This window comes from Ammospiza caudacuta, chromosome 26 (genome assembly GCF_027887145.1).
Source record: "Ammospiza caudacuta isolate bAmmCau1 chromosome 26, bAmmCau1.pri, whole genome shotgun sequence".
Taxonomy (NCBI): Eukaryota; Metazoa; Chordata; class Aves; order Passeriformes; family Passerellidae; genus Ammospiza; species Ammospiza caudacuta.
The window spans coordinates 5,597,213-5,610,824 of NC_080618.1; the positions used below are offsets into that span (position 1 = coordinate 5,597,213).

The window sequence follows — 13,612 nt, forward strand, 5'->3', positions numbered from 1 at the left end:
ACCTCAAGCAAAAAAAAAAAAAAAAAAAGAAAAAAAAAAAAAACAACCAAAAAAAATTTTTTTCAGATCGGTGGAATGTCATTAAAAATTTTTCCTCATGGAAAAGTAAAGGGAAAAAAACAAACAAACAAACAAAAAAAACCAAACCAAAACCCACATCTGAATTCCAGAGTATTTGTAAAATAAAAAAAAAAAAAAAAGGCAACATCTCAGTAAATAGAATGTACAAAAATTATATGTTCTACCATCACACACAGTCAGTAAGAAGCTAAAATATTACAGGCAAGTCTCGATACGCTCTACCTAGAGGACAGGAGCTATCTATGTACAGGGAACCAGCTTTACAGGCTTCACACTATGCAAGAGGACAGAGGCCAACACAAACCCCCCAAAATATTGGATATCTCAAAGTCTATGCGGCAACATCAAGTCATGATACAGTAATGCCCCGTGGAATCAGACACTCCTCGTAGTGCCAGGGCTGAATCTGCGTCCAAAAACTCTTCCAAACCAACTCCGGTGAATATCGACGCTTTGCTTAAAGACTCGAGTGATTTCCTTAAAATAACATTTCACAGAATCTACAAAGTTTGTTACAGATAAACAAAGTCTACAGAAAGAACGACTCTACAAAGGTCCATCTTACAGAGCACGTGGGGATGGAGACGGATCCGCGGGGATCTGCGTTGTGCAACATCACTGGTGTGGAGACAGACGGGCTGGGGTCCTCAGAGCACCCCAAATGCAACCCCCAACCCCTGGCTCAGATGGGACAGGATCACCCTGGGGGCTTGGTGGAAAAGTGACACCAAAATGAGATACAGATCCACCTGGAACAGGGAGTGTAGGGGTTCGTCCAGCCTGGTTATGACCCAAAAGCGAGAGAGAGCTCCAAGGTGGGACCCCAGGCAAGAACCCACTGAACTTACAAACAGTGGCATCTCCAGAGGCAGCTGAGTTCTCCAGAGGGACCCCAGGCAGCTGAGCTCTCCAGAGGGACCCCAGGCAGCTGAGATCTCCAGAGGCACCCCAGGCAGCTGGCATCTCAGAGGAACCCATGCAGATGGCATCTCAGAGGGACCCCAGGCAGCTGGCATCTCCAGATTCAGATCCAGATCCCCCTAGAGGGACCCCCATGCAGCTGGCATCTCCAGAGGAACCCCCATGCAGCTGGCACCTCCAGATCCAGATCCCCCCAGAGGGACCCCAGGCAGCTGCCTGTCCCTGGAGCTGGTGGTGGCACAGCCTCGGGGCACAGGGAGTGGTAAATGGCTTTGGCAAATTCACACATGTTTTCCCTTTTTTATTCACATTAAGCACAGAAATCCCCTACACAAAGCACAGTTCCAGCTCCCCAGCTCCCCAGGGGAACACAGACCTGAGCTGCTCACTGGGAAATACAGTATTACAGGGAACATCCTTTCTTTTCTTCCTGTTTTTGCCTTTTTCTCTTCCTCCTTTTTCCCTCAGAACAACACTGGGAATACATCCAACGTGTAGGAGTGTATCTTAAGTGCAAATGTTTTTGCTACACAAAGAGAAATGGTGGGGAAAGCTGATGGGGATGGGAAGCAAAGGGACAGCACTGCTCCAAGGTCAGCATCTCCCACGCAACACCTGGTGAGCACAAACCTCCCAAACCCTCCTGTCTGCCATGGATCCACTGCACAGCAGGAGCAGCAAGGAATTTGGGGGGAAGTCAAGGACATTTTTCAATGCAGTATACAAAAAAAAAAAATAATGTATAAATAAAAAAAAGCTGTAAAAGGAACCGCAGAGCTTCAAGTACATTAAACCCTGAATTCAATGAGGCAGAGGTTTCCATGTTAAAGTGACTTCTCCGTACCAGCGTCGGACACCCCCATCCCACCCTCCCCCCTTCCCCTCCCACATAATTCTGTAAAGTTTCAATATATACAGATTTTATGCTCATTGATAGTTATGTCTAGTAATTGTTGTCTTTCCCGTTCTATCCTGAAATTAAGATAAAAGAAGGGTTTTTTTTTTAAGAAGAAAGGCCAAAAATCCACATTCCAGCCCTATTACTCCATTTGAACTGATTCTTCAAGACCATGTGGTGACCAAGAGAAGGTGATTTGCTCATGAAATTTCCTTCCTGAGCTTCAACAGCCTATGGACAGGACAAGTCTATACAATAATCTGACAGCTACAACAGCTAATGCTTGCACAATGTGTTCAGGAATGGTGGAACCAGCCCCTGCATCACTGGAATCACAGAATTGTGGAATTTTGCTTCTAAATTCATCTGGCCACAGGTGCAGCTGCAGAGAAGAAGCTCCAATAAACCACAAACTCTGTTCCCTGGGCAGGGCAGCTCAGGCAATGCCCAGGTGCCAGAGATGGAGGCAGGAGGTCACCAGAAGTGTGGGGCCACCCCAAAAATGTAACAAGAAAATAGGTGAAAAACGTGTCACTGTGTGCCCATGAAGGAAAAACAATGTGCTGGGACAGCACACTGCAATTCTCCACCAAAATTACCAGTGCTGTGGATTTCCCCTAGGTCTCAGCATGAAATGACCCAACTATCCAAGATTCCTTATTTTGGAGCCCACACAAATGAATTCAGCAGCTGCCTCCCACTCTGCTGAGGCCAATCCATCAGAACAGCTGTGCAATATTTTCCTTACAAAGGAGCTGCACTAAGCAACTGCATTCTGGATACTCAGCTTACAAAGATGTGGTTGAAATGTACATTTTAGCATCTGAGCCTGGCACTCAGAACAGTCACCAAGATCCTCTGAACTGGGTTGTTCTCAATGTTAAAGCTTTTTGAAAGACTCACCTTCTCTTCAGTTCAGAGTTTTGTTCACAAACTAAACAACCTCTCCTGTTTTCCCTCCTGAGTCCAAGCCCAGCTGCTATGAATCACTTTTTGGTGGAAAAAAGGAGCATCTCTAAGAAGTCTGAACACAAAGTGAACCAACACACAGGAGGAGCAGCAGGCTCCATCACAGCGTTTGAGGAGTTTAAAGCCTTCTGTGCCCTGGGCACAGCACTGTGGCACTGCCAGGGTGGCCACTGACAGTTTGTGCCACCTGTCCAGTGCTCCCAAGGTGTCCTGGTGCTGCCACACCTGCTCAGCAGGTCACCATGGACACAATAAATGGAGCAGGCTGGGGCACTCACACAGCAGCACAGTACCAGCAACATATCTGATATATATAAATACATATTTTTATACATATATATATATATTTTTATACATATATATATATATATCAGCTGATAGCTGCAATATCAGAATGCTCTGACTTCAGAGAAAATCACTGAACATTATCAAGCCTAACAAAGAATATAAAGTGAACACCTCAGGCCTTACAGACATGGTAGCAAGAGCTGTGTTTGGAATTTCTGAGAAGGTTAAACATCCTCAATAAGAGCATAAAAAGAGACAATTCTCACACAAAACGTTAAGAAAAATAAAATCCTTTTTGTACCTTATTTTTTTTTCTTTAAAAATACCAAAATCCAGCAGGGTTAGTGTTGGACCCTGGCTGGAGCATGGCCCACAGCAGGAAGTGCTTTAGGGGTCCCAAAGCTGCTGGCCCAGGTGTGCCCCAGCACCTGTGGGGTCTGGCACCCCAAGGGAGGCGTGGGCAGCTGCTCAGGGACTGTAGTGTATCCATCACTGATTGCACACACAAAAAACTCCCCCTGCACACCAGTGTGAGGATGAGGAGGACACGAGGCAGAGGCAAGACACGGTCTAAATTCCACACAGATTTTTTTCTTGATCTGAGAAGTCTCTGTGTTCCCACAGGTTTGTGTAAGCAGTTTTCCAGAGACAAGGTTCTTAATTCCAAGGCTCAGATGCCAGCAAGATTTGATTATTTTCAGTACCCACGAGCAGAGGCTGGCAGGGAGTAGCTGTTATCAGCACACAAGGCAGAAGTACTCACTGTACCAGGGCAGGGGAGGGACAGTGCTTGGTGAGATTGTGGGCTGAGGGGGGAAGAGTCACCAAAACTAGCTCCAGCCTGGGGACACCAGTGCCCTGTGGCTCCTTGCACAAAAAATGGAGGAATATAGGTTTTCTAAAAATATTCTGGAGCAAGAGGCAACCTAAGCCACCTTGAAAGCCTCACTGAAGGAGTCTGTCTCTCTGATTAACAGAGGAAATCCAAGACAGAACCATCTCCAGAGGCATCAGCTGGCTGCTGGGATATGGCCCCTTACCCAGACACAAAATACCCTGTTCACTGAGGAAGTGCTGAGATGTTCCTCAGCTCCATTAACAATGAAGGTTAAAGTTAAAAGATCTCTCTCAACAAAAAAATATTAACACTCCATTAAAACCAACATGCACATGGGTCAGGTCCCTCACGTGGCCAAGTCTCCCTGAAGCCAAGGGGAGCCTGAGAAGGCAGGACTGAAGAATCACTCAGGAACTGCCACCAAACCAGGTGAGGAAGCCACTGGCAGGACTGCCTCCAGCTCTGATTGAGGCTGGGAGCCTCTCCTGCCTGGGAGAGGTTTCCAAAATATATGTGGAATACAGAAATGACCACTGTGCAATTACACTCTGAATTTTTGCTGTCCAAGACAGCTCTGGAGCAAGGCACCACCATTTCTTCCTCACTGCCAGACCTTGTGTTACGAGCACTTCCCAGAAGTCACACACCTGGTTTCTCACAGGAAAAGCTTCACAATAATATTCAGAAGTAAACATGAGAGACAACCTACCTTCTCCAATGCCTTTACCAATAAGTAGTGGAACAGAGGCATTGCAGAGCCACCTGGTCTGACACCCACACCTGTCTGTTTGGCATCTCAGTGTTACAGAGGGGACAGGCTTTGCTCTTTCCATAAACTAGACACAAAAGTTACGTTGGCTTCGCTGTTTTGTTTTTAAAGACACGATGACTGATCAAAGCCAGATCTTCAACACCCTTTCAAAATTAAATAAATAAATATGTGGCTATGCTTTGCTTTCTACACTCAAAGAACATTATTTTAAACAGAATATTCTTTTCACTGTCAAAAGGTTTACGGTTTTCTTCAAAGGCCAAGACGCTCCTGGTTTCCAACAGTAAGAGCTGCTGTAGCACATTCAAGGGTAAAAGAAAGACCAAACAATAAAAACCAAACACCACTGCCTGGTCCTTCTCGCTCAGCTCAATGGTCCCATTCCAGCTCACACGCGACGGCTCCGAGGACAAAGCCGAGTGTGGCGCTGCAAACTCCGAGTTCATCGCCTGCTGCCCCTCTTCTCCCCTCCCATGTTTGTTCTTAACCAAATTCACTCCTTTGCCTCTTCCACAGCGTTCTGTGCTTCCAATTTGCACTTGATCTTGCTCCAGTACTCGGGTGCCACAGGAGATTTGGGGTCGTGGGCAGAGCAGCAGAGGCGGCCGTCCAGCGCCGACGGCACCAGGGCTCCCTTCTCGTGATCCTTGCAGAAGGAGTGGGGGCAAAACTCACAGAAGGACACGGCAGGATTGCTACAGATGTCACACTGATGCCATGGACATTCCCACTTTCCTGAGGTGGGGAGGAGAGAGAGAAAGGAGCTGGAATTAGTGCACTTCGGAGACAGCGCTGGCCTTTAATCCTCACTCCATGCTCACATGAATGCAAACAAAGTTCAGAAAAATTAGCCACTACTTCTGCTTCTCATGTACAACAATCTGACTGAACACAGTTCTGTTCTGCATTTTTTAGACAAAAAGATGATGCTTGTGTTTCAATCAAATTAAGAGGAAGTTTGATTGATTCAAGGAGAGGAACAAGAGCAACATTAAATGTATGACAAAGCCTCTGCCCACCAGCTCCATTTAGGAACAGTCACCTGATGTACTGCTAAAAGTGAGTGGTATTGCAAAAGCAAATTTGGTGCACTCAGTGCAAATGAATACTGCATTTAATGTAAGTGAACACTGTATTTTATTTACATGCTGCATTTCATCTCCAACACTGCCTTGTAGCAGGAAGGAGAAGCTGAGCAGGAGGAGCCACTGTTCTTACCGAAAGGTGGTTGAGTCAGGTTAAGGCATAGGAGGTGGTATGCTTTGGGACAGTCCTTCTTATCACACATGACCAGCTCTCCCCCATCTCCACACTGGAAACAGTTATCTTCATGCATCTGCTTCTGCTCTGTTTTTATTTTCCGTTTCTTCTGCTTTAGTTTTGCGTTTTTCACCTTCTCTTCATTTGCCGATGCAAATGCTGTCTGAGAAGGCGAAAATAACAGAGTCATTTATAAACCCCCAGCATTCAAGTAAATTTTGGGCTATTATTTGCATGAATTCTTCTTAAATGAGACCAATTTAAAATAGTTTTTAAGCTCTAAAAGCCAGAAGTGCTCATTCAGATGTTTCTGAATTAACTTCCTGCCAGATACAACAGCATGGCAGGGCAGACTATAGAATCTTTGGAGACTTTTAAGGGTAGAAAGTATTATGCTAAATAAATAAATATTTTGAAATAAATCCAACCCCTCTTTGCCCTAGAGAATCTCTGGGTTTGGGAGGGGAAGCTCCAGTTCCAGCCATGTACCTTGGGCCGCACTCCCAGGAAGCCGCTGCAGTTCTCTGCTCCGCAGTGACACTCGGTCCTGCCATTGCCCAGACAATCCAGGTTGTAATTGAATGTTAATTCCATTCCTGAAATGTAAAGAAAAACAATTCACCCACGTGGACACTCAGTCCTGCCACTGCCCAGGCAATCCAGGCTGTAACTGAATGTTAATTCCATTCCTGAAATTTAAAGAAAAACAATTCACCCACATGGACACTGAGGGAAGACAGGCCTGTGACAATGACATTTCATTAGCATTTATTACCACGAGACCCCTGCTAAAAATGGCATCTGAAGTATCATCTCCACACCAATGAATGAAAAGTTCCTAAATACTTCACTGGTATTAATAACTTCAAAGAAAAAGCCATGATCCCAAGTGAGGAACTTGGCCACTGCAAGACAAAAGCAAACATGCCAAATAAAGCCATGCTTTTACCTGCAGGAATGTCACAAAGAGCAAACAGTCCAACTCTAATGTCACCATTCACTGTCCACTTCTGTGTTTCACAGTTTGGGTTACAACTATGGTTCATAAAACGAGAGTAGTTCCCCTTTGGGCCAGCATCTATTATTCGGTCCTTCAAGGAAAAAGACAAAAAATGTGTTTAGTGCTTACAAAGCAAAGAGTTTTCCTGCTGCTGAGTGATATTTGCTATCAAACAAGACACAATATTCACCTTGGTTACAGTCAGCATATAAAAATTGGTGACACTGTTCTCGTGAGCACGTTTGATCCGCAGCCGGCACTCCTCCTCATCAATCAGCTCCCCAACATATTCATTCACAAATTCACCCTGCAAACAAGAACAAAAGTAAGTCATCTCTGCATCCTAAGCACAATCATAAAGGGAAGCAGCACAGAAAAAAGCATTTCTTATAAAATAAGACTCTGATCATCACAGAAAGTGTTACACTTTACTGGTCTGGCAGGCACAGTGTGAATACATGCACCAGGTAATTGCTGTCCTAGAATTACACCCAGGCAGAATAAAAGGCAGCCCTGATCCTGCATTCAGTACACAAAACAGTTGTCAGGTCTATAAAACCCTTTCAACCTTCTCACTTTCTTTCAAAGAGGACAATGTGACAATATTCATGGACTCCTCAGGAAACAGGAACTGTTACAGTAAGTATTTTCAATATATACTTCACTTTTATTAGGACTTTAGTAGTCAATAAGCTCAGAACATTTGCAGTAGCACAATTTTCATGAAACACAGATTTTAAAAGTTCTGAATTTAATAAAACTAATGGCTAAACCCTGTGTTTAAAAGTATGGCCTGCTTTTTCCAGAAAATATGACTGGAAGGGATTTTTCCAGAAAATTTGACTGTGACAGTGCAGAGTGCAATGCTTTCACCCATACCCACCCTGATGGCTGCCACAGCCCTGTCCTGGCTCACTGTACTGTCACTGTCATATTTTCTGGAAAAATCTCTTTGCCCAGGACTTTGCTCCTGAGAAGCTGAGAAGCCTCAGAGAAAAATGAAAACAATATTATCTCATTTGCTTCTCTTGTGTTTTGCTGCTTTGCAATGTGTTTGGAGATTGTTTCATTGGTTTCATGTGAATTGTTTTTGACTTCTTGGCCAACTGGGGCCAAGCTGTGTCAGACTCTGGGTAGAGAGTCACGAGTTGCAATTATTATCTTTTAGCCTTCTGTCCGTATCCTTTCTGTATTCTTAGTATAGTTTAATTTAGTATTTTTAAATATAATATAGATAATAAAATAATAAATTAGAACATGGAGTCAGATTCATCATTCCTCCCTTTGTTGCGGTTGTTGTGTTGTGAGGTCTCCAGGATGAGGTGAGAGATGAGAATTTGACTTAAAGTTCTTAGAAGGTTGATAATAATAAATTATATTATACTATGATGTATTATACTATACTATATTATATTATATTCTAAAACTATACTAAAGAAAGAAAAAGGAGATAACAGAAGGCTACAACAAGAATGAACAATAAAATCCCATGACAGACCAGAGTCCCAACACAGCTGGACTGGGATTGGTCTTCAAGTCAACACAATTCACATGGAACCAATCATAGACCACATTCCAAAGAAATACTTATTTTCTGAGACTTCTCAGCAGAAAAATCCTGGGCAAAGAAGATTTTTCAGCAAATACAACCCCATACCTTTTTGATGCTCCTCTTGGTGCGCAGGCCCCAACCGCGGCGCTCGGTTTTGATGATCTCAGCATCGGGGTAGAGCCTCTTGGTGAAGCACTGGTTCTGGCAGCGCTCCCCAGCTGGGCACACCTGAGGGTGGCACTCGTACTGCAGCATCCTGTTGAGGCACTCTGACTCCAGCCCACACGGGTTCTCGTCTGAGGGCTTGCAGTTACAGCGGGGGATCTCCGACAGGTCGGCAACCTGGATCTGCACCTTGCCGATCACCTTGTTGGACTGGGGAGAAAAGGGCACAACAAGGCATGAAGGCAATGCACTGGGGACACAGAGTCAACAAATGACATGAAAAGGCAAAGGAAAATTATTTTATTCTGTGTTTTATTCTGTGTTTCCGGTCGGCCACCTGGATCTGCACCTTCCCAATCACCTTGTAGGACTAGGCAGCAAAGGGCAGAGCAAGGGATGAAGGCAATGCACTGGGAACACAGAGTCAACAAATGACATGAAAAGGCAAAGAAAAATAATTTTATTCTGTCTTTTATTCTGTAAAAAAATATTTTATTCTGTGTTTCCAATTGGCAACCTGGATCTGCACCTTGCCGATCACCTTGTTGGACTGGGGAGAAAAGGGCACAACAAGGCATGAAGGCAATGCACTGGGGACATAGAGTCAACAAACGATACAAAAAGGCAAAGAAAAATTATTTTATTCTGTAAAAAATTATTTTATTCTGTGTATTCAGTCGGCCACCTGGATCTGCGCCTTCGTGATCGCCTTGTTGGACTGGGGAGAAAGGGGCACAACAAGGCATGAAGGCAATGCATTGGGAACACTGAGTCAACAACTGATATGAAAAGGCAAAGAAAAATTATTTCATTCTGTAAAAAATTATTTTATTCTGTGTTTTATTCTGTGTTTCCAGTCGGCCACATGGATCTGCACCTTCCCGATCACCTTGTTGGACTGGGGAGAAAAGAGCAAAACAAGGCATGAAGGCAACACACTGGGAACACAGAGTCAACAACTGACACCAAAATGCAAAGAAAAATTATTTTATTCTGTGCTTTATTCTGTAAAAAATAATTTTATTCTGTGTTTTAGGGTACTGTAAAACACAACAAGAGATTAGTGAAAAGAACAGCAAAATTATTTACGTGAATTTCCTTAGGCTGAACACCTTGGTGTAGGTAGATAACTTAGAATTACAGAACAGTGTGAGTTGGAAGGGATCTTAAAGAATATCCACCCCAACCCCTGCCATGGGCAGGGACACCTTCCACTAGACCAGGTTGCTCTGATCCCCACCCAACCCACCCTGGAACACTGCCACAACTTCTCTAGGCATCCTTACTCATGCACAGGGCAACTTCCTCACACACAGAATAAAAATAAAATAGAAAGAGGCCAACTCACTTTAATGTGTTTATAGGGCGGAGGCTTCCTTGAATTCCTTTCAATTTCCAATGCCTCTTTGCTTTCTCTTTGTGCTTTCAGTTCCTGGAAACGCTTTGCTGCTTCTTCAAGTGCTGTGCAAGGAATTCAGAATAGAAAGCAATCAGTCCCAGTTGCTGCTAATCAAATATGTACATCTATCTATTTTTTTAAGACTAGGAACAGAACTTCATTAACAGAAAGACAAGTTAAAATTAGTTATTGCAATTTATCATGAATTTATCAGCAGGTACCAACATACTGAACAATGATCCCATGCAGCAGAGCCCAAGATCCATCTCAACATTCCCCCACTGTGGAAGCACTGAACTGGCCCACAACAACACACAATGAGTAGGCACTTCAACACATTTTTATCTGCAGTCAAGGGATCAACACAATGCTTGGATTTCACGTGAACACAGAACACTAGTCACATAATATTCCCATGCAGGTTAAGTGGTGATGGAGACACAAACACGTGGAATTTTTGTCATAAACCACTATAAACTTTGTTTGATTTTACCTTTCTTGAAGGTCTTGTTAATACTAGTTTGCCCCTCAGCAAAGCTTTTATCTCCTTCAACATAAGGGAAAACTCTGCCCTGGTGTACCCAATAGTAGTCATGTGAACCAAAGAAAAATACTGGGAAGTCCCCGATATCATGTTTGAGGCCCTGTATGTTGAGAGGCACAGACCTGGGATTGCAGATCTCTGCTGGCCACCACCTGCAGAGTAGGAGAGAAAAGAAGAATGTAAGTTCCCTGAAGCAGAGCTTCCCAGTTTCCCTATGGGACTGAGAAATCAAAGCCAGTTTTCCTTTCCCGGGAGGCTGCAGGCGCAAAACACAAGCGATGTTACTCCAAATTTTGGGAAAGACTTCTAAGCATATCCATGGCCTGAGAGTGGGTTTCAGGATCACCTGCAAACACCTGTATTGCTGCAGCTGACTAAAGCAAATACCAGCAAGGACAGCTGGGCTCTGGCAGCCCCTGCTTTCCCACATCCTGACCACGCTCTGCAGAGCAAAGGTGGTGCAATCCAGAGCCCAGCAGAAGCTGCAGCATCACATTTCATCCATGTCTGACCCCAAACAGAGGAATTACTGCATTTCTAACTCTTGCTCATGATGACTGAGCTGCTTTATCTTCTTGCAATTCCAGAGTGCATTAAAACATCCAAAAGTTGAACTTGCCTGTAATTCCCAAGCTTGACCCAAACGATCTGCTTGTACCGCAGCTTCTTGCCAGCTTTACAGTCATTGCAATTCCAGCAGCCCTCAGGCATTTCTATGCTCAGACACTCGGGGTGGAAGGAAGCTGGGCACGACTCACAGCACAACAGTTTGCCACCTTGAAACAAAGAAGCCCTGCTTGGTTTGTAGAAGTCAGGATTGCTCCCCCCCGTGCACAGTAATTGATATTTATTTTAGATCATCCGCTCCAGATTTCCCACAGAAAAACGGCAAAAGAAAGGGATCAAGTCAAGCTTAACAATGTTGGTTAAAAAGGACTGTGCAGGGTTTCATCTAAGCTGGGACTGCATCAGACAAAAAAGCAGGTGAGGATTCAAACATGAGGTGAGCTGGCAGGAGGAGCACCATTGCCAAGGGAAGCACTGCAGCTGGGAACAGTGCTAGCAGTTTTTAGTGCTCTGGTGATGGCCAAAGCAACCACAAAACTCCACATTTTTCAAGAATCCTTTTCAATCAACATTGCTCTGACTGAATCCCCAGCAATCATCAGCGAGCACCAACCCCACAGCCTATAGGTTGATCAATACTTTTCTGCTGCAAGGACAGGAAAAGGAGTTGTAATAAATGTGTTTATTCCACAAAAAGTTTACCAGGATAAGCCCAGTACATAAAGCAGAATGAGACACACATGAGTTGTCCCCATCCCAAAAATTCCTGGTGCACAGAGGGAACCTCAGCACTGGGGTTCACATGAATTTCTGAAGTTGACACTAATTTGGGCAAAAGTTATTTTGGTTGGCTCACATTTTGGACAATGTGTTATATGTGGAGAGCCACAGCACATCTCTAAGCCACCCTCAGCAAAGCAGCTCATGGAAGATGACATTACACATACTGTAATATTTTATACATGTAGGTATATAAAATATATATACACGTTCTTATATGTATATATATTTAAAAATTAACAAGATTTTGTCTCCCAGATGGAAAATCTGGGAGATATTTGAGAGTATTCAAACCAATTTTCAATCACAGTATCAAAAGAAGTGTGAATAGTCACTTTCAAACCTTTATCAGAAAATCTTGTTCACCTATAGACTTGCCAAAATATCACTGCATTAATTGATCATTGCATATTACAATAAGCATTCCTTAAACAATTCAGTTGCATGACCAACACTGTATTTCCTCTGCTAAAACCAGTAAAATCCAGTCACACGGATCCTCCAGAGCTCCCAAACCCACAGTGAAATTTTTGAAGTATTTTTTGCAAATGTAATTTCAGAGGAAATACAGACAAATCACTGAAACATTATCCAAGATGAGAAAATGCCAAGAGATGCAAAAAATCAAACAAAATCAAACACAAAACTGTCAATGCTAAGCAAGAAAAAACCCAGCATGGCTCTCGGGATGCATTAGGCAGATATGGCTCAAGCTAAGCACAGGGCTCAAAATAATTCTTGTTTTGAGGAATTACAGGACTACTGCAAGCCATTGATCTCACAATGCTGACAGCGACCTAACTTGGGCTGGGAAATGGGGCACCAGCTCTGAACGCTCCGGGGAACCAAAGTTCTGTGGGGAATGAAACACCAGAGCTGAGCATTGCACACAGACAGCAGCAACTGCCCCACAGGGCTCCGGGGAGCCTCAGTCCCCTTGGCACTGCCCTGCAGGGATCTGGAGAGCCTCAGCAGCAGGAACTGCCCCAGGGACCTGGAGAGCTTCACCCCCCTGGCACCAGGAACTGCTCCTCGGTCCCCTTGGCACCAGGAACTGTCCCCAGGGATGTGGAGAGCTTCACCCCCTTGGCACCAGGAACTGCCCTGTAGAGATCTGGAGAGCCTCAGTCCTTCAGCAGCAGGAACTGCCCCAGAGGGATCTGGAGAGCCTCAGCAGCAGGAACTGCCCCAGAGGGATCTGGAGAACCTCAGCAGCAGGAACTGCCCCAGAGGGATCTGGAGAGCCTCAGCAGCAGGAACTGCCCCAGAGGGATCTGGAGAGCCTCAGCAGCAGGAACTGCCCCCAGGGATCTTGAGAGCCTCAGTACCCTTGGCAGCAGGAACTGCCCCTCCATCCCTCAGCAGCAGGAACTGCCCCCAGGGATCTTGAGAGCCTCAGTACCCTTGGCAGCAGGAACTGCCCCTCCATCCCTCAGCAGCAGGAACTGCCCCAGAGGGATCTTGAGAGCCTCAGTACCCTTGGCAGCAGGAACTGCCCCTCCATCCCTCAGCACCAGGAACTGCCCCTCACCCCCTTGGAAGCAGGAACTGCCCCCAGGGAACCAGACAGCCTCAGTC

The 13,612-nt window shown here is 44.8% G+C and overlaps 1 protein-coding gene across 1 annotated transcript in view; it reads right to left on the reverse strand.

Moving 5' to 3' along the window:
• Positions 1 to 1,906: 1,906 nt before the first annotated feature.
• NSD3 (nuclear receptor binding SET domain protein 3) overlaps positions 1,907 to 13,612 on the reverse strand; it is a 38,133-nt gene continuing 26,427 nt past the window's right edge. The window contains exons 16-24 of the mRNA XM_058820134.1: positions 11,307 to 11,463; positions 10,637 to 10,839; positions 10,093 to 10,205; positions 8,685 to 8,954; positions 7,218 to 7,334; positions 6,977 to 7,118; positions 6,517 to 6,623; positions 5,986 to 6,190; positions 1,907 to 5,502 (exon numbers count right to left, since the gene is read on the reverse strand). Coding sequence (XP_058676117.1) covers positions 5,261 to 5,502; positions 5,986 to 6,190; positions 6,517 to 6,623; positions 6,977 to 7,118; positions 7,218 to 7,334; positions 8,685 to 8,954; positions 10,093 to 10,205; positions 10,637 to 10,839; positions 11,307 to 11,463 — 1,556 coding nt within the window. The 3' untranslated portion in view covers positions 1,907 to 5,260. The remainder of the gene's footprint in view (positions 5,503 to 5,985; positions 6,191 to 6,516; positions 6,624 to 6,976; positions 7,119 to 7,217; positions 7,335 to 8,684; positions 8,955 to 10,092; positions 10,206 to 10,636; positions 10,840 to 11,306; positions 11,464 to 13,612) is intronic.